The following is a 27,146-nucleotide window of genomic DNA, read 5'->3' on the forward strand; positions in this document are numbered from 1 at the left end:
TGTCTCATGAATAGATGATAGATAGATAGATAGATAGATAGACAGACAGACAGACAGACAGACAGACGGACGATCCCTGGGTGGCTCAGCGGTTTAGCGCCTGCCTTTGGCCCAGGGTGCGATCCTGGAGTCCAGGATCGAGTCCCGCGTCGGGCTCCCGGCATGGAGCCTGCTTCTCCCTCCTCTCTCTCTTTCTCTCTCTCTCTCCACCTCTCTCTATGTCTATCATGAATAAATAAATAAATAAATCTTTAAATTAAAAAATCGTTAAAAACATTTTTTACACTGATAACTAATAACTGAAAGATTTTTATTCAGTGCAAATCTAAATTTTTAATATTTTTTATTGTGAAAAAAGATATATAACATAAGATTTACCATTTTAGTCATTTTTAAGTATTCAATAAGTGGCATTAAGTACATTCACAATATTGTATAACCATCACCACTGTTTCCAGAACTTTTTCATTATCCCAAGCAGAATTCCACATATTAAGCAATAACTCATTTCTTCTTCTTCCCAGCCCCTGGCAACCACTAGCATATGTTCTATCTCTAGAATAATATTATTCTAGGTACTTCATATAAGTAGAATCCTACAATAATTGTCCTTTTATGTCTGGCTTACTTTAATTAGCATAATGTTTTAAAAGTTCATCCATGTCGTAGCATGTATCACAATTTCATTCCTTTTTAAGGCTGAATAATACCCCATTATGGGTATATATAAAATTTTGCTTATCTGGACACTTAGGTTGTTTCCATTTTTTTGTCTGTTGTGAATAATGCTGCTAAGAACACAGGTATATGAGTATCTGTTTGAATCCCTGTTTTCAATTTTTTTGAGTAGAAGTAGAGTAGAATAGAATTGCTGAGTTATATGTTAATTCTGTGTTTAAATTTTTGAGGAATCAGGGGATCCCTGGGTGGCTCAGTGGTTTAGCGCCTGCCTTTGGCCCAGGGCGCAATCCTGGAGTCCCGGGATCAAGTCCCACATCAGGCCCCCTGCATGGAGTCTGCTTCTCCCTCTGCCTGTGTCTCTGCCTCTTTCTCCCTCTATGTCTATCATGAATAAATAAATAAAATCTTTAAAAAAAAAATTTTTTTTGAGGAATCAGCAAATGGTTTTCCACAGCAGCTATACCATTTTATGTTCCTACCAGCAATGCACAAGTGTTCTAATTTCCCCACATCCCCACCTACACTTGTAATTTTTCATTTTTTAAAAAATATCGCCTCAGCCCATGTCCTGGTGATGGTATTCTGTTTTGTTTTGTTTTGTTTTGAGATATTATTTTTAAGTAATCTGTACATCTAGTGTGGGGCTCAAACAGCCCCAAGATCAAGAGTCACATGCTCCACCAACAAAGCCAGCCAGGGGCCCCTGCTTTTGTTTTTGTTTTTTCTTTTTTTTTTTTTTTTTGCCACTGCCATCCTAATGGGTATGAAATGATACCTCATTGTGGTTTTGCCTTGATTTCCCTAGTGACTAATGATATCGAACATCTTTTCTTTTTTTTCTTTAAAGATTTTATTTATTTATTCGTAGAGACAGAGAGGGTCAGACACAGGCAGAGAGAAGCAGGCTCCATGCAGGGAGCCCCATGTGGAACTTTATCCCGGGACTCCAGGATCACGCCTGGGCCAAAGGCAGGCACTCAACCGCTGAGCCACCCAGGCGTCCCTCGAGCATCTTTTCCGATGCTTATTGCCCATCTGTCTTTGGAGAAATGTCTGTTCAAGTAATTTAACCATTTTTTAATTCTAGTTTTTATTTTTAAACCATTATTTCTCCAACTGGGTTCTGTGGACGCATTCTAATGGAAAAGAGTCTAGTTCTTTTGGTTTTAGCTTCCTTTGGGAAACCCAGGACTTTGGGTTCTAGTAACAATGCCTACTCCTTTTATCTGTCCATTCTAGGGTTGGTAGTTACTTCTTGCTGTCACTAATCTCAGGGCTACTTCACTGGTCCCTGTTTGGTCCTCAAATCTTCCATCAGTTATATATTAAATAATTTCCATTAAATTCTTACTGATATAAATATTTGACATGACTGGGTATGTCAGCCTGGATAGACTTTAATTGATCCAGAACCTAAACTCCTTCATTTTAGAGTCGAGCAACTGTTGACCTTTTTTCTTTCAAATACGTTTTAGAATTTGCTTAGTCACGTTCAAGGAAAAACCTTGCTAGCATTCTTGAAACCCAGGAACTTAAGGAATCTCTTCAATTTTCATGATGTTAATAGAAAGTATTGTGCCCATGATGCTTTGATTCTCAATCCATTTCTGGTTTTAACAAATTAAAACTTAGGGATGCCTGGGTGACTCAGTGACTTAGCGCCTGCCTTCAACCCAGGATATGATCCTGGAGTCCTGGGATCAAGTCCCACATGGAGCCTGCATGGAGCCTGCTTCTCCCTCTGCCTGTGTCTCTGCCTCTCTCTCTCTCTCTCTCTCGCTGTCTCTCTGTGTGTCTCTCATATAAATAGATAAAATATTTTTTCAAAAAAATTTTTTTAAAAAATTAAAACTTAAAAGGTAGGGGTACTTGGGTGGCTCAGTCAGTTAAGTGTCTACCTTTGTCGAAGGTCATGATCCCAGGGTCCTGCCCAGCAGGGAATCTGCTTCTCCCTCTGCCTGCTGCTCCCCTCCTTGTACATTCTCTTTCTTTCTCTCTGTCAAATAAATAAATAAAAAATCTTTAAAAAAAAAAATAAAATGAAACTTAAAAGGTAGGGTAACTAAGGGAGTGGGAGGGAGCTATATATACATATAAATATACATATGTAAATATGAATATATGTAACTTTGTTCCTTTTGATGTTTAACCAAGTAAATATTTTACCTACTTAGAATAAATAAATTTTAAACAAAATAAAATGTTTACCTTTATATATGTGGTGCATAAATGTGGTCTTTACAAAGTGACCTTAGTTTCCATTAAATGTCATTATGATTGCTAGTAATTATTGAGAAGTATTAGTTATCACAAGACAGAAGACTTCACTAAGCATACAATTGATGATCCATAAGCTTATCACACACCTCTGTATACACACACACACACACAAAAGATAGTTCAATATAAATAAATCGACATTCATCCTATTTATTTTGTTTTCTAGAATAATGATCTCCAAACTTTTTTGGATCACATTTTCCTATTGGTAAAAACTTTTTTTTTTTTTTTTTTGAGAGAGAGATAGGGAGAGAGATTCTCAAGCAGGCTTTACATCCACCACAGAGCCCGTGGCAGGGCTCAATCTCATGACCCTGAGATCACAACCTGAGCCAAAATCAAGAGTCAGACACTTAACCAGCTGAACCAACCATGCACCCTTCCTGCTGGTAAAAACTTTTGTCCATATACTCCCATTATATGTATATTTCTTTATATTAAATATGTGGACCACTGAACTAACATGAATATTATAAAATATTAATAAAAGTTGACATGTGTAAAGGACAAGGTATGCAAATTAAGAGGAAAAGTTCTAAAGCTTTTCCTCACCCCAAATAGATAATCTTGTGCAACTCAGGGTACAACCTACCCTAGTTGGACATGGTTCTAGAGTGTGTCATTAGGAGCTGCTGAAGGATCTCACACTTAACTCTGTTGAAGTGCCTACATGTTCACTAAACATAGGGTAAATTTTCTAAATAATCTCTGACCTCAATTCCCTAATCTATTTTAAATTCCTCAATTCAAACACAAACCAATACAACCAGCTCCATAAACTCATTAGCCTCCATTCTAGGCAGTTTCTCAGAATCATAATCAGAGTCTGATATGCACAGCCTCTGGACTTTGGAATCACCTACTGGTGTTCATTAGACTCTTTATCACCAAAGATCAAGTAACCTTGAGATGAAATAGGAAAAGATATGTTTATGGATTTGAGGGAAACCTAAGATATAATAACCATCATAAGATTGACTATAGCATCTATCTGACTTTTTTAAGATTTTATTTATTTATTCATGAAAGACACAGAGAGAGGCAGAGACATAGAGGGAGAAGCAGGCTCCCTGTGGGGAGCCTGATGCAGGACTCAATCCCAAGACCCCAGGATCATGACCTGAGCCAAAAGCAGATACTCAACCACTGAGCCACCCAGGCATTCCACGTGTGTCTGGCTTTTTAAAAAGTAACTAAAATATTGTGATAAGGATATACAAAACTGAGCTATTATCTGGAGTCTCTTTAGGATTTGTCCCTTTGCTGGATACAATGTAATGACTGTCTCCTCTCTGGGTTCAAACAGTTGAAAACAAGCATTAGAGTAACTTCTGCCAAAGTTGAAAGGTCAGATGTGGGAGTTTTCCTCTGAATTGTCTGGCCATAAACGAAGCCTCTCTGAGCTCCCTGCAGAGAGCCTGTTTTTCCCTCTGCCTGTGTCACTGCCTCCCTCTCTCTGTCTCTCATGAATAAGTTTTTTAAAAATCTTTAAATGAAGCCTCTCTTTGTTCAATACTTCATGAGTGTCTGCAGTGTGCTGAACACCAGGATGATACAAAGTTGAACAAGACTTGTGACTTTTAAGGTCAATGACATTTAGGAATTAATAATCTGATCATGGAGAAAAGTTCATAACTTCCGAGCAGAATACTGGAAATGATTCCTTGCAGGGGGGAAAAATAGAAGACTTCCCAGAGGGAATGCCGTTTGGTCAGGACAGTGAAAATGGGTGGTAATTCAGGAAGTAAAGAAATCGAGGAAAGAGAAAACACAGAGTGCTGAACTGGGTGGATATGCATTGTCTCATGTAATCCTCAGGAAAGAGGAGATAGCCATCGTCTCTACAGGTGGAGGAACTGTGGCTCCTTCTCCCTCTGCAGCTCCCCCTGCAGGAGATACGAGATAGCCATCGTCTCTACAGGTGGAGGAACTGTGGCTCAGGAAAGTTAAGTAACTAGCACACATTACACATGCAATTATCTGCTGGGGAGTTGAATTAAGGGTTGCATTAGCTAGACAATAGCTCATAAGTGCAGTTTAAGTGGTACTAAAATTACACTGTATATTATTTGTAAGGATACAGGGAAGCTGTACTTACCAGAACCGTTCTTCAGAACTAGAATATATGGGGACGCCTGAGTGGCTCAGTGGTTGAGTGTCTACCTTTGGCTCAGGGCATGATCCTGGTCACGGGATCAAGTCCCACATCAGGCTCCTTGTGACAAACCTGCTTCTCCCTCTGCCTGTGTCTCTGCCTCTCTCTGTGGGTCTCTCATGAATAAATAAAATCTTTTAAAAAAAAAAAAAAACTAGAATATATGTGTTGGGAAAATAAAGAATATGTAAGCTATTTGGGGCACTGATGTGGTCAAGATCCCCTAGGGACACCTTTTCCGGTAATACTCAAGAGTCAGAGCCTCTTTTTTTTTTTTTTTTAATTTAAGATTTTATTTATTTATTTGAGAGAGAGCACAATCAGGGGGAGCTGCAGAGGGAGAAGGAGAAACAGACTCCCCACCAAGCAGGGAGCCCAATGTGGGGCTTGGTCCTAGGACCCCAGAATCATGACCTGAGCCAAAGGCAGATGCTCAACTGACCGAACCATTCAGGCAACTTGGGAGCCTCTTCTTTAAATAAATGTTCAACAGATATTTGAGGACTATCAATTTAAATCTGCCCAAACTAATAGCATGCTCAGGTACCTGACTTATTCTGGGTAGTTATAGAAGATGCAATCCTAAATCTGCTTAACTCCAAAGCCAGTGGTCTCAGCAATGTGCAATACTGCCTGTAGCATGCAACCGAAATACAGGCAGGCAGACAGACAGACAGAGAGGGACAGATAGATAGAGAGATGGGGAGGGATTAAAAGGTGATGATTCTAAAGACTTGGGCTACTGTCAGCCTTCTCACAGGAGTGAGTAGTATTTTTTTCAGCTTTTTGTCATAAACACAAATTTTTCAGGTGGCTTATGTCCCTTAGGGAACAGGATGAGGTAAGAATGAGTAAACTTGTAGATTTCCACTATCAAAGAAATCTACCACTGTATATTTGTTATCTTCAGGAAATTTCTACAATCAAGGGGAGATTCGTAAGAAAGAACTTTTGCAGAGCTGTGATGTTTTGGGGATTCCACCCTCCAGTATAATGATTATTGACAACAGGTAATTCATCCTTCAAAAATGTAGAAATTCATTGGCAATAGATATGTAATGGTACACTCAAGATACAAAAAAACCAATGTGTGTGGGTAAGAACATCTTATTTGAGAAGTCTACTTAAAATAGTTTCACATTTGTTTTTAAATGACAGTGTAATGCAAATAAATGTTTTCAACTTCTGTTCAGATTCTCTGAAGATAACTACTTCCCTTTAAAAAAAGTTGTTACAAAAATTTCAAAAATACACGAAAATATTAAAAAACATGTCATGAACCCCTATACACCTATTACCTAAGCCCGGTAATTATCAAGCCTTTGTTATACTTGCTTCATCTACCCCCACTTCACATCTTTAGTGTGTTTGAAGCATTTCTAAAGAAAACCTAGCCATCGGGTTGTTTCACTCTTACAGAGATGTGCATCTCTCAAGAAGATAAACATTCTTTCCTGTGGTCACAGTGCCATTATCATCAGATCCAACAAAATAAATAATTAACAATTACTTAATTGACGTTGGTGTTCTGCAATACCCAGTCCATATTGACATTTCTCCAAGTAGCTTACAATTGGTTTCTTCAAATCTGGATCCAAACAAGTCCACACAGTATAGTTGGTTGATACTCTGCATTTCATTGTCCCTTCCTCCCTCCCCCACCTTGTCTTTGGTTGTTGAAAAAACTTAGCTGTCATATAGACTGTCATGCATTCTGGAGTTGTCTGCCTGCTTCCTCATGGTATTAAGTTGTTCTAATATTGTCCATATTCCTTGCAAACTAGAACCTAACTGTAACTGTGAAGGGCAAGAATACTGCATAAACTGTACTGTGTCTTTCATATTGCATCATTTCAGGGGACCACATGCTATCTGATCATCCTGCTTATAGTGGTTCTATCATTGATCAATGAATTCACAGGGCAACAGCTGCTCCTTTCATTTTAAGAGACCCACACCCACCTTTCATGTAATGCTTTCATGATTGCCTGCATCATTGGTTAACTAGAAATAGCCAAATGCTGAGTTTCTAAAAGTCTCCTGCATTCTAAATGTGTTATCTGTAATTCTTCTGCAAAGCAAAACTTTATCAACTGGGGCTATTTCATTACCCTAGTATATAATTTGATCTGAAAAGACAGAATAAATGTTTAATTCTTTAATTGCCATTTTCAGAACAAGGAATCGATGCCCTATATATCTCCACTGGTAATCCCTTGTTCATGGCTTGGATGGGGGGTGGCACTTTTTTATTTTGTTGGGTACCTGTGTGTGTTTTTATGTATTGAGGGTTAGCATTTGGTTCATGTTCTTTGATTTTCCAGTTGTCTTGTCTTTGGCTATTGAGCCTCTTCATTGTCTCCTATGTCCTTTTGGGATGACCTCTTTAGTCTTGTAGGATTTGCTTGCTGTCAAGGACAACAAGATTTCCCAGCACCTCCTGTATGCTTTCCTGCTCCAGCCCTGGCATCAGCTGTCCCTCCAAAGAGATTTGGTTTCTCTTGGTAGGGTGTGGTGTTCAGAGACCATAACCAGGGTTACTAGGAGTATTTATTGCTATAGTCTTACTATTCCCTGTTTTTACTTGACCTTCAGAGTGGACAAAGTTAATATATATGTTTGTTTTGTTTGTTTGTTTGTTTGTTTGTTTGTTTAAGGAAAAAGAAATCAGGAATAAGAAAAGAATGATTACAATGTAGAATTAATATTTCAGGGGTTTTTTAATGCTTTTGATTTTTACATCGAATCTCTTTGCTCTTATATTGTGAATCTTGTTTTCTAATTACATGAACATAATTATTCTCTTTTTAAATCTTTTTATGAATTTTTAAAAACATAAATGAAAAAATACTTTAAAAACAGATGTTGAAAACCAAGGCTAAATATAATATGATTGATCATGATGTCTACAATTTACTTTAAAATGATTCAGAAAAAAAATACATACCTATATAGATTAAGCCTAGCAAAATATTAACAATTTGAACCTTGGTGAAAAGTACATGAGTGTTCATTATACTATTCTTTTAACTTTTCCATTTGTTTGGAAATTTTTACAATAGGAAAACTTTCAAATACCATACCACATGCCTTTTCTCTTTTTCTGACATATATAAATAGATTTTAGTGCATTGTTATTGACCTGTCTCTTCAATTTAAAAAAAAAAAAATCAGAGGTCTATATAACAACAACTAAAGTTTGTATTAGTCCTTTTGAACTTAAACATCTGTTCCTTGCCAGCAATCATGGCTTTTGGGATTTATTATAAATTAGACTGTGCTTGCTTCCTTTTTTGGATATTTTCCTCTTCTGTTACTGGGTAATGTGCAAGAAGGGGATAATACAACTTACAACATAATAAAGACACAAGTTTCTTTAAGCACAGGTTTTGAAGAAGAAGAAAAAATCACCCTCAAAATATATAAAAGACCAAAGTAGTAATTTTCCTGATGTTTTCAATTCATTTATACAAAACAAAATTTGCTTTCCTATTTTTACAGGACAGGAGTACTAGAGAAGTTATATCTTTACCCTAAGCTGTATCTAGTTATATCATAATTTTCAGATTCTGTTCATCCAGGAGCTAAGCCCCATTTACATAGTTTACCTATAAGTGGGTAAACACTAACCAATTTCTGAGATAAACTGGTAACTTTACTTTGACAGTTGACCTTAATTCTAGGACATACCAGGGAAGTCTATAAGGAAAATGTAGCTCACTTGTCTGGTATGTGGTTTCTGTTATCTAGATTCTAGATATATAGCTAAGGACAGGGAAGAAGTACAAAGTAGAGGCTGCCATGTCCCTACACATAGAAGGTACCCTTGCCCTTACCTACCATTTGTTGATTCCTACTTTCTACATTATTTCAACACAGTCCCAATTGGGTTTTGTTTTTCACCCTTATAAGATTAGAACAAGTATACATATTAAGTAAAGAAAGGGAGTTACTAGTGTAGGCAGGCTTCAGGGGTCTAACATATTATAATGAGCCTGAATCTCCATTTAGGTGGCTTCAACAGTAAATGTGCCCTCCTACACATGAAGCCATCCAAAAACAAGATGGCTCCAGATTGGCTCAACAACATCATCAAAAACCCAAGTCCTTTCCATTTCTCTCTGAAACTGTTTTCATCACGTCAGTATTTCTCCCCTCGTGGTTACAAGGTGACTGCAACAGCAGTTCCAGTTATCACATGTGGATACCACTGTGTCCTGCCAGAAAGGGGGGGTATTTTCCTTCTGTACATCTTTTTATATTCTTTATATTATGGAGATAAACCAGGATTCCCCAAAGACTTCCTCTTAGGTCTCCTGCCTTGCATGGCTCATCACCACCATCACCTCTACCAACATCCCAACCACAGCAGTAACTATTAGATACCAGATTTGTTTGTTTGTTTGTTTGTTTATATAGCTTTATTTCAGCAGAAGAATGCTGGGAATGCCTATAGGTAGGAAAAATGCTCATTTTGTCTCACTGTCTTACAAAGCCTGTATACAGTATATCCCACGTAGCCTGTGTTTTTGATTGGTTAGGTTAGTGAAGGTCTAGGGGATTGGCCTAGGCTAGGGCCTGGGTATAAGACTGCTTAGGATGCAGAGCAAGGAGATGGATTTCAAGTGTCCAATCCATACCAAGGAACAAAAAAAAAAAAAAAAAAAAAAAAAAAAATAGGTTAAGCAGGGGTAGACAAAGGAAGACAGGCTAAAAAGACAGAATAGGTTCTGTGGGTAGCACCTGGAAAACTGTAGCACCTCTAGAAGATCCATAGCAGAACCTGAGGAAGAGAAGAAACTATAAATAGCTCTAAGTTAAGACCACTTTGCTGAGAGAAATCCAATGGATTGTTAGGCTTAGATTGTCTCTATGCATTGCCCATGAGCTGAGTCACCCTCCCTGGGTTTCCTTTTTCGTTTCAGCACCCGCTTTAGTGAGCTACTTCCTCCCTCAATGGAAAAGGGCAGGGGAGGGGTGTAGTTTAGATGAGTGGTAAATAAATTAGCCCTGGCAGACATGCATGTCTTACTGTTTGAACCTTCATGACATCACAACAGAAACAGAAACAATGAATAGTGGAGACAGATGATCAGTTGTGTGCTTTAGAATGATCACTCTGGGGTGCCTGGTTGGCTCAGTTGGTTGAGCAAGGAACTCTTGATTTCAGCCCAAGCCATGATCTCAGGGTCCTGAGATCGAGCCCTGAGTTGGGCTCCACACTGAGCATGGAGCCTGCTTAAGATTCCTACTCTCCCTCCTTGTGCCCCCTACCCCCCCCCCACTTGTGCTCTCTCTCAAAAAAATTAATAAAAAATAAAATAAAAGTTTTGATCACTTTGATAACTCTGATGATAGAATGGATTGAAGAGATTAGGACCATAGACCAATCAGTCTCATACATTTGTCCTGGCAAAAGGAGAACGTCTCAATTTAGAGTGTAGCATGTAAGATGGAGATGAAGGGGTGAATTCGAGTCTTATTGAAGAGATTTAAATGGCAGGATTTCAAGAACAGGAGAAATCTGGGATAATGGAAATGCATAGACATCTAGGTGAGTAAAGATTAGCTGGCATAGTTTGCAAAGGAAAATTCGGTTATGGGAAAGAACTGATTAGACATCCTTAGCCTATAGGAGAATTAAAACCATTGTAGGGTGCCTGGGTGGTTCAGATGGTTAAGCATCTTCCTTCAGCCCAGATTATGATCTCAGAGCCCTGGGATCGAGTCTAGCATTGGTCTCCCTGCTCATTGGAGAGTCTGCTACACCCTCTCTTTCTGCCTCTCCCCTCTGCTTGTGCTTTCTCTCTCTCTCTCTCTCAAATGAATAAAATCTTTAAAAGACAAACATTGGAGTGGATGCAGTTGCCCTTGGATCAGTGGGGCGATAACAGAGTGTGAAGATCAGGCAAGGCAAGAAGAGAAAACCACAAATGATGAGAAGAATTATGTATTTGGTGTTGTATGACTTGAGGAGTGGGCATAAGGATACTTCAGAAAATTGTGAAGCACATGAGAATTGCCTGCCCAGAGAAGAACACCAATATTAAGCAAAATTAGCATCAGATGCTATAAAAAATTCTGTATCCTCCTTTTTTTCATGAGAGAATATTTTAGCATTTCCCAAGTCATTAAATAGTCCTTAGAATGATTTTAAAGATTTGATCACGAGGATGTATTATAACCTGATTATCATTCTCCTACTAGTGAATATTTAAATTTTTCCCAATGTTAAAGTATTTTAATTTTTTTTTAAGATTTTATTTATTTATTCATGAGAGACACACAGAGGTGGAGACAGAGGCAGAGGGAGAAGCAGGCTCCCCACAGGAAGCCCGATGCAGGACTTAATCCCAGGATCTGGGGATCATGCCCTGACCCAAAGGCAGATGCTCAACCACTGAGCCACCCAGGAGTCCCTGTTAAAGTATTTTAAAATCTGATAATAAATCTTTGAAGCCAGGCAGCCCTGGTGGCTCAATGGTATAGCACCGCCTTCAGCCCAGGGCCTGATCCTGAGTCCCACGTCAGGCTCCCTGCATGGAGCCTGCTACTCCCTCTGCCTGTCTCTGCCTCTCTCTCTTTCTTTGTGTCTCTCATGAATAAATAAGTAAAATCTTTTAAAAAATTAAAATTAAAATTAAAAAAAATCTTTGAAGCCATGATCCTTTCCTTAAGGTAGATTCCTAAATGATGAATTACTGAGACAAAGGCCGGGACTTATAATTTCCTTCTTCTGGGTACCAAAAACATTCTTACTAAGGTTATTTTGGCTCATCTAATTTTTTGCTATTGTTATGAGTAAGTCTTTCTCTGATATATTTTTTAGGACTTTACTGCTGATACAGAGATGATTTACTGATTTTTATATCCATCCACTTACAAAACTTCTTTAAAGAACCTAACAGCATTTCACTTGATTTTCTTAGTGTTATGGATAAATCATCTGCAAATAATATTAATATAGTCTTTCATTCTTCCATTTTTCCATGTATGCCTCTTACTACTTTGGATGGAATTTCTTTTTTTTTTTTTTAAGATTTTATTTATTTATTCATGAGAGACACAGAGAGAGAGAGGCAGAGACACAGGCAGAAGGAGAAGCACACACAGAAAGCCGGATGTGGGACTTGATCCTGAGACTCCAGGATCACACACTGGGCCAAAGGCAGGCACTAAACCGCTGAGCCACCCAGGGATCCCTAGATGGAATTTCTTAAACTATGTTAAACAATTGTGATAAGAACAGGTAACTTGATCTGCATTAATGATTTGATTGAGAACAGGTCTAGCGTTTTACCATTATCACGTTGGCTGCCGGTTATGAAAGATATTCTTTGGGTGCTTGGGTCACTCAGTAGATTAAGTGTCAGACTCTTGGTTTTGGCTCTGGTTATGATCTCAGAGTGGTGAGATTGAGCCTCATGTAGGGCTCCATGCTCATCATGGAATCTGCTTGAGGTTCTATCCCTCTCCCTCTACCCCTCCCCTACTCATGCTCGTTCTGTTTCTTTCTCAAATAAATAAATAAAAATCTTTTTTAAAAAAGATATCCTTCATTGTATTAGGCGTTATTGTTGGGAACTGACCTTCATTGTGTTGGATTTGGGGTGCATGACTGGTTCAGTCAAAAGAACATACCACGCTTAAAAAAAAAATAGACCATAGGATTCTTGATCTCATGGTTGTGAGCTCCAGCCCCACATTGGCTGTAGAGATTACTAATAATTAATAATAATAATAAACTGGGCAGCCCTGGTGGCGCAGTGGTTTGGCGCTGCCTGCAGCCCGGAGTGTGATCCTGGAGACCCGGATCGAGTCCCATGTCGGGTTCCCTGCGTGGAGCCTGCTTTTTCCTCTGCCTGTGTCTCTGTGCCTCTCTCTCTCTCTGTGTGTGTCTCTCGTGAATAAATGAATAAAATCTTTAAAAAAAAATAATAAACCTTTTAAAAAGATTTTATTTATTTATTCACGAGAGACACAGAGAGAGAGAGAGAGAGAGGCGCAGAGACACAGGCAGAGGGAGAAGCAGGCTCCACGCAGGGAACCTGGTGTGCGACTCCATCCCAAGACTCCTGGATCACGCCCTGGGTGGAAGGCAGACACTCAACCGCTGAGCCACCCAGGCGTCCCATAATAATAATAAACTTAAAAAAAAGAAAAAAAAATTTCAACTTATTCTCCATTTTATTTGGCTCAGGATAAAATATTGGGATCATCCTGGGGGAGTTTTTTCTCTATGCCAGTAGGTTCTATAATACTTTCAAGAGCACAGATCTAGAGCCAGACTGCCTCAGCTGCCCCAGTTTTATCAGGTCATTAACTGTCACCCACACAAGGTACTTAATCTCTGTTCATAAACTTCCTCCACCGGTAACCTTGAAAGATACATGATTTTGAGAGAATCTATGAAAGAAATCACTTTCTCATTTGTTTTTCAAAGATGACGTACTTCCCTTTGTAATTTCTTTTCTCACTATTAAATTAGTAATAATATGAATGAGCCTGTGCTCTGGCGCCCTGTTTGCATACACAGACTTCCCCCTGTCAGTGTCTGCTTTGCCTAGCAATGCAGGATGTTTTTTCAGAGCCAGATCTGAGTTGTGAAAACTGCCCTCAATCCAAAGATCTTAGCTTGGTTATCAAGGTCATTATTCTCACCATCTATCTTAATTTATTAATTTATTTTGTGTATTCTGAAGATCTTGCAACTTCAGCAACATCTTGTGCTTGTGAAATGCTATAGGTAGTCAACTTGTCAAAAATAGATACTTGGAGAAGCCAGTTTGGATTTAAGGAAGACATGTGTCTTAATCAGCTCAGGCTGCCATAACCAAATACCATTGCCTGCATGGCTTAACCAACAGAAATTTATTATCTCACAGTTCTGGAGGCTGGAAGTCCCAGATTAAGGTCCTGCAGCATCAGTTTCTGGAGATAGATTGTTTCTTGGCTTGCAGATGGCTGACTTCTTTCTGTATGCTCACATGGAGAGGAGAGAAAGAAATTTCTCTTTCATTATTTATAAGGCCACCAGTCTTACAGGTTTAGGGCTACACAATTATGACCTCACTTAACCTGAATTATTTCCTAAAAATCCTATCTCCAAATATAGTCACATTGGAGAAGAAAACTTAAACACATGAATTTGGGGAGGATACATTTCAGTCCCTAGAAACAAGCAATCTTTATTCATTCTTTCAGCCTCACATTTCATAACACAGAAAAAGCAGAGCTTTGGAATCTTACTTTGGGTTATTTAGAAGAGTCAGAAGAATTTTGAGGAGGAAGAAGAAGGAAAGTTTTATGGAGGACCTTCACTCATAATAATATGATAAACATGTATTCGACCATTATTGTCAGTGCCAAAAACCATACTAAATACATGATCTCACTTAATCCTCAAAATAATCCAATTATTTTTCCCATGTTGTATATAAGAAGCCATGATTTGGTGAGAGGTTCAATAATTTGCTTGAGGTCATCCAGCTAGTAAATACTAGAGCTGGCATTTGAATAGAGGCAATCTGGCTCCAGAGCCTAGGCTTCAACAACTATGTCTTATATTCGCCCCATGCCTGACACATAGGCCATCTTGTTTGAGTCTTTGACTAACTGTACAAGATAGGTTTTATTATCCTTTATTTGTTTCAGACAAAGAAACTAAAGCTTAGAGAGATGGCACTGGTAGGACTCAAAACCAGAAAGGAAGACAGGATTGATTCCTGCCTTTCTGCAGGAAAGTAGGTCACCCGTTTGTGACCAGTGGGTATTTAAGAGTACATTTGGTTGGCATTGTGTGTGGTCTGTTCCTTCTTCCATTGTTCTGAACCTCCTTGCTTGATTTCAGGGAAGCATTTAGCCAGAAGAGCTCACCCAAGTAAACCACTTACCTAATCACTTACAGAGGCAAAAATACTCAGTTGTCAAGAAAAGAAGGCATCATCTCAGTCATTAGGCAACTAAATGGATACTTTTGATAACTTTACCCAGTTTTTAATACCTTCATAAGTATTCTAATTTATTGAGTCATATAATATTAAAGTGTATATTGGAAAGATACATATTAAATGCCTAGAATGAGCAAGGCACCATGCTAGATGTTGAAGAAAGAGAAGAACAGTTAAGGTTTAGGCGCTAACTAATAGGTGTTGGCTGACAGTCACTGCTGCTTTTTTAGAAAACAGTCTTGGGATCCCTGGGTGGTGCAGCGGTTTGGCGCCTGCCTTTGGCCCAGGGCGCGATCCTGGAGACCCGGGATCGAATCCCACGTCGGGCTCCCGGTGCATGGAGCCTGCTTCTGCCTCTGCCTGTGTCTCTGCCTCTCTCTCTCTCTGTGTGACTATCATAAATAAATAAAAATCAAAAAAAAAAAAAAAGAAAGAAAGAAAACAGTCTTACTGTGCATATTGCTGAAGTTCAGGCCTACAGTGGAAGTTAGAGACCATCTCAGGGGTACTTAGGAATTGTATGTGATTGGAAAATGCAACCTGCAGATTTAGCAGATTTAGTCTTTTGTTGGTCTTGTACTTCTTACTTTATTGGAAGAGTCCATAGAATTATTTTGTTTATATTTCAAAACAACAACAACAACAAAAAAAACACATGCAAGGGTCCCTAGGTGACTCAGTTGGTTAGGCAACCCAGCTCTGGATTTTGGCCCAGGTCACGATCTCAGGGTTTTGGGATCAAGCCCCAGGTCACACTGGGTGTTGAACCTGCTTAGGATTCTCTCTCCCTTTCCCTCTGCCCCATTCCTCATGGACTCTAAAATAAATAAGTAAATCTTAAAAAAAAAAAAAAAAAAAAAAAGATATGTACCAGACTTGTTAATTAATAGTAACTGGTACTTATTTGGGGCAGGTAAGAGGGATACATTCACTTTATAATTCTACAGAATTCTCTATATTTTTGGGAAGCCTATATTTCTAAATTATATATAAATATTTTTTAAAGACCATCCCACATACCTGGGTCACCTGGGTGGCTCAGTGGTTGAACGTCTGCCTTTGGCTCAGGTTGTGATCCTGAGGATCCTGGGATTGAGTCCTGCATGGGGCTCCCCACAGGGAACCTGCTTCTCCCTCTGCCTGTGTCTCTGCCTCTCTCTCTGTGTCTCATGAATAAATAAGTAAAATCTTTAAAAATAAATAAATAGATAAAAACTACCCCACATACCTAATAAAATATTCTTCCCTTTCTACTCAACTTCTATCCATAGAAGTAGATGCTAAAAATTAGAGTAATTCTGTGTACATTGTGATAAGATTTGATTTGATAAATTCAAAGCATACAGTAGAGTTCCTTGAAAGTATAACAATGCTTTTACACCTTTTTATAAACACTGTGGTCTTCTCCTGGGCCTCATTCTAGAGGGTGAGTGGGAAGAAAGTCAGATACATGGCTTCAAAGTGCTGTGTATTAGAATACAAAGAAAGGGTGGGGATTTAAGAGAGGCCTGATCATGATGGAATAAAACAAAGCAGATCCCCCCACTTATAACCCATGCCCATCAAAATGCTTTGGCGCCCAAAGCATTATTCAGCAAGACTTGCAAGGTCTCAAAGCTTTCCGTGGTCTGATCTCTAGCTCCCAGATCGGCCTCATCATCCAGCGTCTGCTCCTGCTTACATCCCATCTATTCCCATGACAAAAATAGATAGGACTACCCAGTATCCCCATCTATGTCCAGTCTCATATTTAAGCAGGGCCTCAAATGTACGGAGCCTTATGCATCCAAACCTTTGCGTGTGCTAGCCCCTCCCTCTAGCAGGCTTCTTGCCTAACCCCTTGCCTGGTCCCTCTAGCAAATTCCTATTCCTTTTCAGACTTCAGCTCAAGGGTTACCTTAGACTCTGTGGCACCATCCCGATTTGCCCAGATTTTCGTAGGCACTTTTTTTTTTTTTAAATATTTTTATTTATTTATGATAGTCACACAAAGAGGGGGCGGGGGCAGAGACATAGGCAGAGGGAGAAGCAGGCTCCATGCACCGGGAGCCCGACATGGGATTCGATCCCAGGTCTCCAGGATCGCGCCCTGGGCCAAAGGCAGGCGCTAAACCGCTGCGCCACCCAGGGATCCCCGTAGGCACTTTTGTTGGTCTCATTGTCCCATTATATTCTAGTATACACACTAATTTTTTTGCCTTATCCCATAGCCCCTGTTATTTTTTTCTTCTTGTATCCTCAACCTCTATTATAACCCTCACAGTAGTCGCTCAATATATGTTTGTCGAATAAATGAATGACTCCACTTAATTCCATAAGCTTTCTTCCTGTGGCTAGCATGTAAATGCCTGGTTTCGAAGAACCTGAGTAATGCCTGTACATCCCAACCCCCCTTTCCTCACTTTTTCTTCATTTACCCAGCAGTGGTGATTCTGAAACTTAACTGAAACTGTTTTCACTTCCTTTAATTAAATAAAACAGTCTGGATTCCTGACTTGTGTAGTTATTTTTAACTTTCTAGAGAGTTCTAAATGAGTGCTTTGGTCTGAAAGGACTTCTCTATGGCTCTTTATTTTGCCATTCTGTAGATTTGGCTCCATTTGTCCTAAGGTTCCAGCACAATAAAAATCTCATTTCTCCCAGGGCTTGTCTGAACATCAGTTTGGCATTAACAAGCCCAAGACTTTTACAGACTAATTTTAGCTGAACAGGGAAATAGAATCCAGTACCTACTAGGAAACATAAATGAGTCTGGCTTGCTAGCAGTTCCTGGAAGTCTTTGTGTTTTCCAATAAATCCATACAAATCATACAGTGAAAGAGAAGCCACAAAGCAAAGTCTGAGACTGTTGGGGTCATATAGGTAATTAAACGTCCTCTCCTCTTGAGACCCAGTAAGAGCCTTTCCCCTACAAAAACAAAAACAAAAACAGGCCATATGTTTGGCTGCCAAAGTAGATCTGACCAAGCATCCTCTCACTATAAGAGATTAAAATAAAGCCTCCTGCAGTCCTTTTCTCCAAATACACAAAGAAGTGACCGGGCTGAGGCTCAAGGGCACAATTCCAGTCCCAGTTGGCAAGAGCAAGTCAGGGCTCCCATCCTCCCAGAAGGCGCAAAGGACAACAATGTTTCCTAGAAAAGAAACCAGAGATGGAGACTAAAGTAGACCTAGTTGATATGGAGCTATTATGTGAAAACTGAAAGCTGCTTCAGTACTGCTTCAAAGGCAGATTATTCTAGGAACTGAAGGGAGGCGGGGCCTTAAATAACATGACTGGGGGAAGCTGTACAGAAGCAGTAAAGTGGGACCAGAGAGGGCCAGCCTTAACAAAGCCTGCATTTGTGTCTACTACTACTCCTTGGAAGAGGCTGCAAATAAATATCCCATAAAAATAGGATTCAAGGTAGGACACCTGGCTGGCTCAGTCAGAGGAGCCTGCAACTCTTGATCTAGAGGTCATAAGTTTGAGTCCCATGTTGGGTATAGAGATTACATAAATAAACTTAAAAAAAAAAATAAGATTCAAGATGACTGTGCATTGTGGTATTTATTACAGCACTATTTATAAGAGCAATAAATTGGTAGCAACTGGGGCGCCTGGGTGGCTCATTTGGTTAAGCGTCTGCCTTCGGCTCAGGTCATGATCTCAGGGTCCTGGAATCAAGTCCTGGTCAGACTCCCTTCTTAGTGGGAAGTATGCTTCTCCCCTACCACCCCCCTCACTTCTCTCTCTGTTGCTCTCTCTTTCAAGTAAAGAAAATAAAATTTAAAAATAGGTAACAACCTAAATGTAGCAGTGTATGATCAATTACATAGCTATGGTCCAGAGCATTAAACCATGATTTTCTAATGCATACTTAGTTACCCAGGAGGATGTTTATAACACAATATCAAGTTTTAAAAAGCAGTATAGGGACACCTGGGCTCTGCAGTTGAGTAAATAAATAAAATCTTTTTTAAAAAAATTAAAATTAAATCTTTAAAAAGAGAGACATTGAACAAAGTAGCAAGATGGTCAGATTTCTGTACATATATATTTTTATATTTTTTTTTAAATTTTATTTATTCATGAAAGACACAGAGAGAGAGGCAGAGACACAGGCAGAAGGAGAGGCAGTCTCCCTGCAGGGAGCTGGACAAAGGACTCGATTCCCTGACCCCAAGATCACACCCCAAGCCAAAGGCAGACGCTCAACTGCTGAGCCACCCAGGCATCCCTGTATATATGTATTTTTAATAATTAACTTTTAATAATACATACTTATAAAAAATAAAAGGAAGTAAAAATTATCCAAATGCTCTTAACGTGGAAATAGCCATTGTCAATATTAGTGTTAGCCGTCTTTCAATGCATATTTATAAATAGATAGGTAGATAGATAGATGAATACATATTATAATTTTAGAAAAATGGAAATAATTCCATAGATGCCATAACATTGAATGTTACTTGAAACAAAATGGAAGTAAAATTGAAAAACTTTAACTTGCAGTGAACTTCAGATAAATGTTCCATCTAATTCAATTACAGTGGATTAATTCCGAAAAATATCTGTCCAAATTAAGAAGAAAAGATAGTGAAATGTTTTGAGGTTTTATCAGTGGTGGTTGTGGTATTTTTAACCCATGTTTCGAATTATCTACTTCTACTAACTGCTTGAAGGAAGTGAGTGTATTTGGACTTTTTCTCAGAAACCTTTCTCCCCAAGTTCCCATGATATTGTATTTTCACCTTATCAAGGCTTATGACACATTCTCTTCAAAAATCAATATTCCTGTAGTTGTTTCATCTTAATCTTGTGTTAGTCCAATCAATCTGTTTTATTATGGTTTGTCTGACTTGATTAATCTACCAATGTATTTTAGAAGAGCAGTGCAAGGCACCTGGGTGGGGTAAGCATCTGCCTTTAGCCCAGGTCATGATCTCTGAGTGCTGGGATCCGACCCCCATGGGGCTTCCTGCTCAGCAGGGAGTCTGCTTTTCTCTTTCTCTCTCCCCCTCCCCACCATGCACTCTCTCTCTCTCAAATAAAATCTTTTTTTTTTTTTTTTTTTTTTTTTTAATTTTCTTATTTATTTATGATAGTCACACAGAGAGAGAGAGGCAGAGACATAGGCAGAGGGAGAAGCAGGCTCCATGCACCGGGAGCCCGACGTGGGATTCGATCCCGGGTCTCCAGGATCGCGCCCTGGGCCAAAGGCAGGCGCCAAACCGCTGCGCCACCCAGGGATCCCTCAAATAAAATCTTTAAAAAAATTAGAAGAGCAGTACATAGGTGCTATTTTTGTATATTTAAGACGATCTATTGTCTTTATACAGAAAGGACACCTTGCATGGCTACAAAATTACCAAATTGTACTTCCTTTTGCTCTGTGGACATTGTTTCGCTGTTTTCTGGCAGTGAGTATTGTGGAAATGTCTACTATCAACCTGATTTCTTTTCCCCTTATAGACCATTTTCTTCTACCTGGATAACAAGCGATTTTCTTTATCCTTATAGTTCCGGAACTTCACCATGTTATATTTTTTAATTTTTAAAAATATTTTTTTATTTATTCATTTTAGAGAGAGAGGGCATGCACACACAAGTGAGTGGGAGAAGGGGCAGAGGAAGAGAATCCCAAACATGTCTAGCATGGAGCCCAACGTGAGGCTCAACCCCACAACCCCAAGATCATGACCTGAGCCAAAATCAAGAGTCAGATGCTTAACCAACTGAGCTACCCAGGTGCTCCATATCGTGTTGTTTTTGTGTTGAATGTTCTAAATTAAGTTTTCCTAGGGTATAGTAAGTAGGCCTTTTAATCTATAGATTCCATTTTCTCTTTCTGTTCCATTTGCTTTGTCTTTTCTTCAGAAACACTAATTATATGTATGTTGGATCTTCTTTGTTTTCTGTTACTAGCATCTCTGATCTGTATGTCAATGTCCCTTTCAACTTTGAAATTTTGAGGTCTCTTCAACATTTCCATCATATCTCTCACTTTATTTTGGATAGGTGTATATTTATTTTTTCCCTGCCTATTTGCCAAGCTACACTAACTTCCACTTGTTATGTATAAACCTCTTCTTGAAACCCTTAAAACTCTTCTTTAAGCCCTTAAAACTCTTCTTTACTTGCTTTTTTTTTTAAATATCATGCTGCTGGTAATTTGCTGGTAATTCTTTGAGACCCTGGAAGATATTTTGGAATTATATAGGTTTTTCAGCTGCTTTTTGCTTATATTCTTTTCTCCTTCCTTCTTTCTTTCTATTGTTTTTAAAGTTGTCATGCATAGGGGATATCCCCCATTGGTTGTTTTGAGGTTGTTTCCTATGTTTGAATAGGGCCAGTAACTACAGGAGAATAGTTTTGGAGAGGCAGAGGAGGGTTCAGGTATTGAGCTGGGACCATCTGAACCTTCTGCTGACTCTTATTGTCCACAGTAACTCTTTAAACCTTGTCTTTCCTTTACTATGGAGGCACCTGGAGTTTTTCTTATGTATTCTCTTATTCACTTCTTGGTACTCTTCTAGAGCAAGGAGCTTTGATGTAAGCACTAGAAATAATTTATCAATATGATTCTCCTTCCAAGTCTGTTTCTCCCTGACCATTATTATCTCTAGTTCTCATGGTGCTAATCAAAGATCACTGGATGCCTCTAAGGATGGTGAGCTTGATTCTGAGGGATTTTCAAGTCCTATTGAAAGTCCAATGCACAGTATATGCTGGCCTGCTATATGCTCCCTCTTTCTGGGGCCAATTTCACAGTATTATGGCAGGTTATGTTTCATGGTGTGTGGTTTTCTGATACGGTGGTTTTCCTGTTTGTTCGAAGTTGTTGCTATGTAACTTTTCTTTCTGTTTTTGTTGATTTCAACTATAGTTAAAAGAAACAGTTGAGTTTGAGAGAAGAGAGTGAAGTGAGAATGTCATGAGCACCATAACTTAGAAGGCCATATTTCCATTTTAGACAGATTACAACTGGCAGTCAAAGGAAGGATGAATATGAGGAAATTCATCAAGACCAGAGAAGAAAATGAGAGAAGTGCAATATTATGGAAAGAACTCTGGTCCAGGAGTCTTGAAGTGTGGGTTCAGGTTATAGCTCTACTACAAACCAACTGTATCCTTTGTAAATAATTTCCTCTCTCAGAGCTTCTCATTTCTTGTATGTAAAATGACTAAATGAAATGGTCATTTTGCCAAAAGTTGCTGACTAGAGTTCCAAGATTTTCTCCAGGAGAAGAGCAAGATAAGTTTAGATATTACAGAAGAACAATATTCTATAAATGGAGGCTTATGTGCATAATTCAGCAATATGCCAGATATTTTTAAGTGCTTTCCAAAATTTTACTAAGTACTTTACAGTTAATAACACATCTCCAGGGATCCCTGGGTGGCGCAGCGGGTTGGTGCCTGCCTTTGGCCCAGGGCACGATCCTGGAGACCCGGGATGGAATCCCACGTCAGGCTCCCGGTACATGGAGCCTGCTTCTCCCTCTGCCTATGTCTCTGCCTCTCTCTCTCTCTCTCTCTCTGTGACTATCATAAATAAATAAAAAAATTAAAAAAAAAAAAAAACCCATCTCCAGTAGAATATGTCCATTGTGATAAGCTAAAGACCTCTCATTGGAAAGATGAATAAGGAAACTCAAAAGTAGAGCTTCCTTGGGCAAACTTCTCAGATCTCCTCCCTCTTTGGGAGCTCTGTACTATCATTCAATAAACTTTACTATAGCTCAAAAAACTTTGCAAAATGGACAGCCTGGGTGGCTCAGCGATTTAGCGCCGCCTTCAGCCCAAGGTGTGATCCTGCAGTCCTGGGATCGAGTCCGCATCGGGCTCCCTGCCTGAAGACTGCTTCTCCCTCTGCCTTGTGTCTCTGCCTCTCTCTCTGCGTCTCTCATGAATAAATAAATAAAATCTTAAATAAATAAAATCTTTATTTTTTAAATAAATAAAATCTTAAAGGATTTTTTTTAACTCAAGCTTTTTTTTTTTAAGATTTTATTTATTTATTCATGAGAGATGCAGAGAGAGAGAGAGAGAGAGAGGCAGAGACACAGGCAGAGGGAGAAGCAGGCTCCATGCAGGGAGCCCGACGTGGGACTCGATCCAGGGTCTCCAGGATCATGCCCTGGGCTGAAGGCGGCGCTAAACCGCTGACCCACTGGGGCTGCCCAAATAAAATCTTTAAAAATAAAATAAAATGTTAAAAAAAAACTTTGCAAAAAAAAAAAAAATAGTAGACTTGCCATAATTAACCAAAATAACTTTAGCCAGCTCACCCTTACCTCTACTGTCATAGTCCATTTGGACTGATACAATAAAAATACCATAAACTGGGTGGTTTATAAACAAGGGGACTTTATTTCTTCTAGTTCTGGAGGTTGGAGAGTCCACAGTCAAGGCACCAGCAGATTTAGAATCTGGTGAGGATTAACTTTCTTGTTCATAGATGCTGTCTTCTCATTGTGTCCTCTCATGGCAGAAGGGGCAAGGGAGCTCTTTGGGGTCTCTTTTATAAGGGCACCAATCCCTCATGACCTAATCCCCTCCCAAAGGCCCCATCTCCAAACACCATTACATTGGGGGGAATAGGTGTTAGGTGTCAACATACAAATTTTGAGGGAACACAGATATTCAGTCTAGGGATGCCTGGGAGGCTCACCAGTTGGGTGTCTGCCTTTGGCTCAGATCATGATCCCAGGATCCCAGGATAGAGTCCCACATCGGGCTCCCTCCATGGAGCCTGTTTCTCCCTCTGCCTATGTCTCTGGCTCTCTTTCTCTCTCTGTCTCTCATGAATAAATAAATAAAACCTTTTAAAAAATATTCAGTCTATAGCATCTACGAAAATTTTACTAGGAACCAAAAATTTTAATTCTCTGCAATGAAAGTCTTATGGACAAATAATGACCAGAAGAAAGGTTATTAGGTCAGTCTTTTAGATTATTTCCTCATAGCACCAAGTTCCAAGAAATGATTCTTAGTCATTTGTGGGATATTCTAGAGAGCCCTTGGGATAAGAAAAATTGCGGCTGCCTATATGTGTTGCAATCTAAGATGATGTGGTGCTATGTCTGCTAGTTTGGTAAAACTGTCATAGCTAGTTAGACCTAGTTCCTAAGGCTGAGATATAGCTTAAATGGCCATTTCTGTAGTTGAAGGATTTATAGACTTTACTCTTTTCAGATTCTCTTTTTCTCTTTCCTTCTTTCTTTCCTTTATTCTTTCTTTCTTTGAGAGAGAGTGAGCACAAGCTGGAGGTGGATTAAAGGGGGAGGGGCAGAAGGAGAGGCAGACCCCTTGCAGAGTAGGGAGCCCAACATGGGATCAATCCCAGAACCCTGAGGTCATGACCTGAGCTAAAGGCAGATGCTTAACTAGCTGAGCCACCCAGATGCCCCTCTTCTTTCTTTTAATAATACATGCTGCCTTCCCACATAGAGTCCATTGATTTTCAACAATGGATCCAAGACACTGAAACAGGGAAAGAATACTCCTTTTAACAAATGTTTATGGGACAACTGGGTATCTACATGCCAAAAAACAAAGTTGGACTCCTTTCTCATACCTTACACAAAAATTATCTCAAAAAGACATAAGAGCTGGCATACCTCAATGGTGCAGTCAGTTGAGCTACCAATATTTGGTTTTGGCTCAGGTCATGATCTCGTGGTCATGAGATTGAGCCCCATGTCAGACTCCATGCCTAAAATAATTGAAAACAGATATTCAAGCAAAAACTTAGACACAGGAAAAAAGGTATACATGAGTGTTCATAACAGCACAATTCACAGTAGTCCAAAGGTAGAAACATCCCAGTGTCCATCTGCTGGTGAATGGGTAGACAAAATGCAGGATAGCCATACAATGGAGTATTATTCAGCCACAAAAAAGAGTGAAATATTTATTTATGGTACAGCCTGAATGAACCTAGAAAACATTATGCTTGATGGGAAAAAAGCCAGGTACAAAAAGCCACATGATTCTGTTTGTTTTAAATGTCTAGAATTGGCAAATCCATAGAAATAGAAAGCTGATGAGTAGTAACCAGAGGACTGGAAGTAGAGGGAAATGGGGAGCAACTCATAATGGGGTTTATTTTTGAACTGATGAAAATGTTTATTTCTGTGATAGGTGTACAATTCAGTATACTTTTTAAAAATGAATTGTATACTTTAAATGAGTGAATTATATGGTAGGTGACTTACAACTTGATAAAGCTATAATTTTTAAATTTTGCTTAAATTTTATTGTTTAAAGACAGCAAGAAAGCACAAGTAGGTCCGGGAGGAGTGGCAGGGCTAAGGGAGAGGGAGAGAATCTCCAGCAGGCTCCACTCTAGCATGGAGCTTGATTTCATGACCCTGAGATCATGACCTGAGCTGAAATCAATAGTAGGACCCTTAACCGACTGAACCATCAAGGCACCCCTCAAAAAAGGTGTTATTAAAATAGTAGTAGGGGGCAGCCTGGGTGGCTCAGTGGTTTAGTGACACCTTCGGCACAGGGCCTGACCTGACGACCTAGGATCAAGTCCCACGTCGGGTTCCCTGCATGGAGCCTGCCTCTCCCTCTACCTGTGTCTCTGCCTCTCTCCCTGTGTGTGTGTATGTGTGTGTGTGTGTGTCTCATGAATAAATAAATAAAATCTTTTTTAAAAATTAAAAAAAAAAAATAGGGACGCCTGTATGGCTCAGCAGTTGAGCATCTGCCTTTTTTAAAAGATTTTATTTATTTATTCATGAGAGATACTGCGAGAGAGAGGCAGAAACACAGGCAGCGGGAGAAGCAGGCTCCATGCAGGGAGCCTGGCTCAGGGACTCCATCCCGGTCTCCAGCATCAGGCCCTGGACTGAAGGGGGGGCTAAACTGCTGAGCCACTGGGGCTGCCCTAGTGTCTGCCTTTGGCTTAGGGTGTGATCCTGAGGATCTGGGATCAAGTCCCACATAGGGCTCCCTGCAGGGAGCCTGCTTCTCCCTCTGCCTGTGTCTCTACATCTCTGTGTCTCTCACAAATAAATAAATAAAATCTTAAAAAACAAAACAGTAACATATACTCACTATTTTAAAAAAAGTACAAAAATATATCAAGTGAAAGCATCAATGTCTCCCTCCATTCTCTCCTCATCTACTTTTCTCCTCTGAGAAACTATGATCTATTTGATGTGTAAATTTCCATACCTTCAATACTTTACAAAAATATGTTTACATACCAACACAAACATAGTTTGTTTCTTAATATTGCATACTATTCCATACTATTCCTGTATCATAATTTAACTAGTAAAAGTATTCCCCAGCCTTGCTAGAAGAATCATTAACTATCATAAAATAAATGAATCCCTACTGCTGCTCTCTCTGGAGTAATACATAGAATAAGAAGCTTATTCAGTTATATATTAGTGCCTGTAGTATGATTCTGCCTCTTGGGATGTTCATTTTGGGACTCTTACTTAAAACCACTCTTCATTTTTCTGCCCACAGTGTCTTTTTTTTTTTTTTTTTAAGATTTTATTTATTTATTTGAGAGAGAGAGAAAGAGCAGGAGCAGTGGGGAGGGGCAGAGAGAGAAGGAGAAGCAGACTCCCCACTAAGCAGGGAGCCCGATGTGGGGCTCAATCCCAGGACCCTGAGATCATGACATGAGAGGAAGGCAGACGGTTAACCTACTGAGCCACCCAGGCATCTCCCCAATAGTGTCTTAATATAATACATGAAGCAGATCAGCTTCTCTAAAAGTTAACTGCCTATCTCTTTGAGATGTCTCTCCTGGAATGCTTTCAAAAGGAATCCTGTGTATGCCACCCAATCTCCATTTTAAGTCACACCAGAAATCCCAAATATACTTGCCAAAACTGATGAAAATCTGTCTGGCTAGTTTCATGTGACAATGTGAACAAACAGACATACTTGGTTTTATATTGTTTCAGGTCATTTGATATAGTACTTCTGAGATAGTCCTTTTAGAAAGAAAAAGGCCTTCCTGAGGAATTAGCCAAGCTGCTGCACAGTTGTGGTATTCTTTATTTTTCCCCTGTGTGAGAGGGGGAAGTGACACTGTATCATTATGACGTAACAGAGAGAA

General features: G+C 39.4%; 1 protein-coding gene and 1 long non-coding RNA gene across 6 annotated transcripts in view; one reads left to right on the forward strand and one right to left on the reverse strand.

Annotated features, from left to right (window-relative positions):
- On the reverse strand, window positions 1–27,100 carry LOC140630555 (uncharacterized). The gene is made up of 6 exons (XR_012028283.1): window positions 26,912–27,100; window positions 24,673–24,767; window positions 17,800–17,974; window positions 14,000–14,091; window positions 2,580–2,677; window positions 1–222 (listed from the first exon to the last, which is right to left on the reverse strand). It is a non-coding gene; the product is annotated as an uncharacterized lncRNA (long non-coding RNA).
- PIGL (phosphatidylinositol glycan anchor biosynthesis class L) overlaps window positions 1–27,146 on the forward strand; it is an 89,089-nt gene that overhangs the window by 10,044 nt on the left and 51,899 nt on the right. For 4 of the 5 annotated variants that reach the window (XM_072821004.1, XM_072821003.1, XM_072821001.1 and 1 more), the window contains one exon: window positions 22,023–22,140. In XM_072821004.1, coding sequence (XP_072677105.1) covers window positions 22,023–22,140 — 118 coding nt within the window. Of the gene's footprint in view, window positions 1–6,026; window positions 6,127–22,022; window positions 22,141–27,146 lie in introns of all 5 variants that reach the window. The other variant, XM_072821002.1, reaches the window with a different exon arrangement.

The sequence above is a fragment of the Canis lupus genome, chromosome 3 (genome assembly GCF_048164855.1).
Source record: "Canis lupus baileyi chromosome 3, mCanLup2.hap1, whole genome shotgun sequence".
Lineage (NCBI taxonomy): Eukaryota > Metazoa > Chordata > Mammalia > Carnivora > Canidae > Canis > Canis lupus.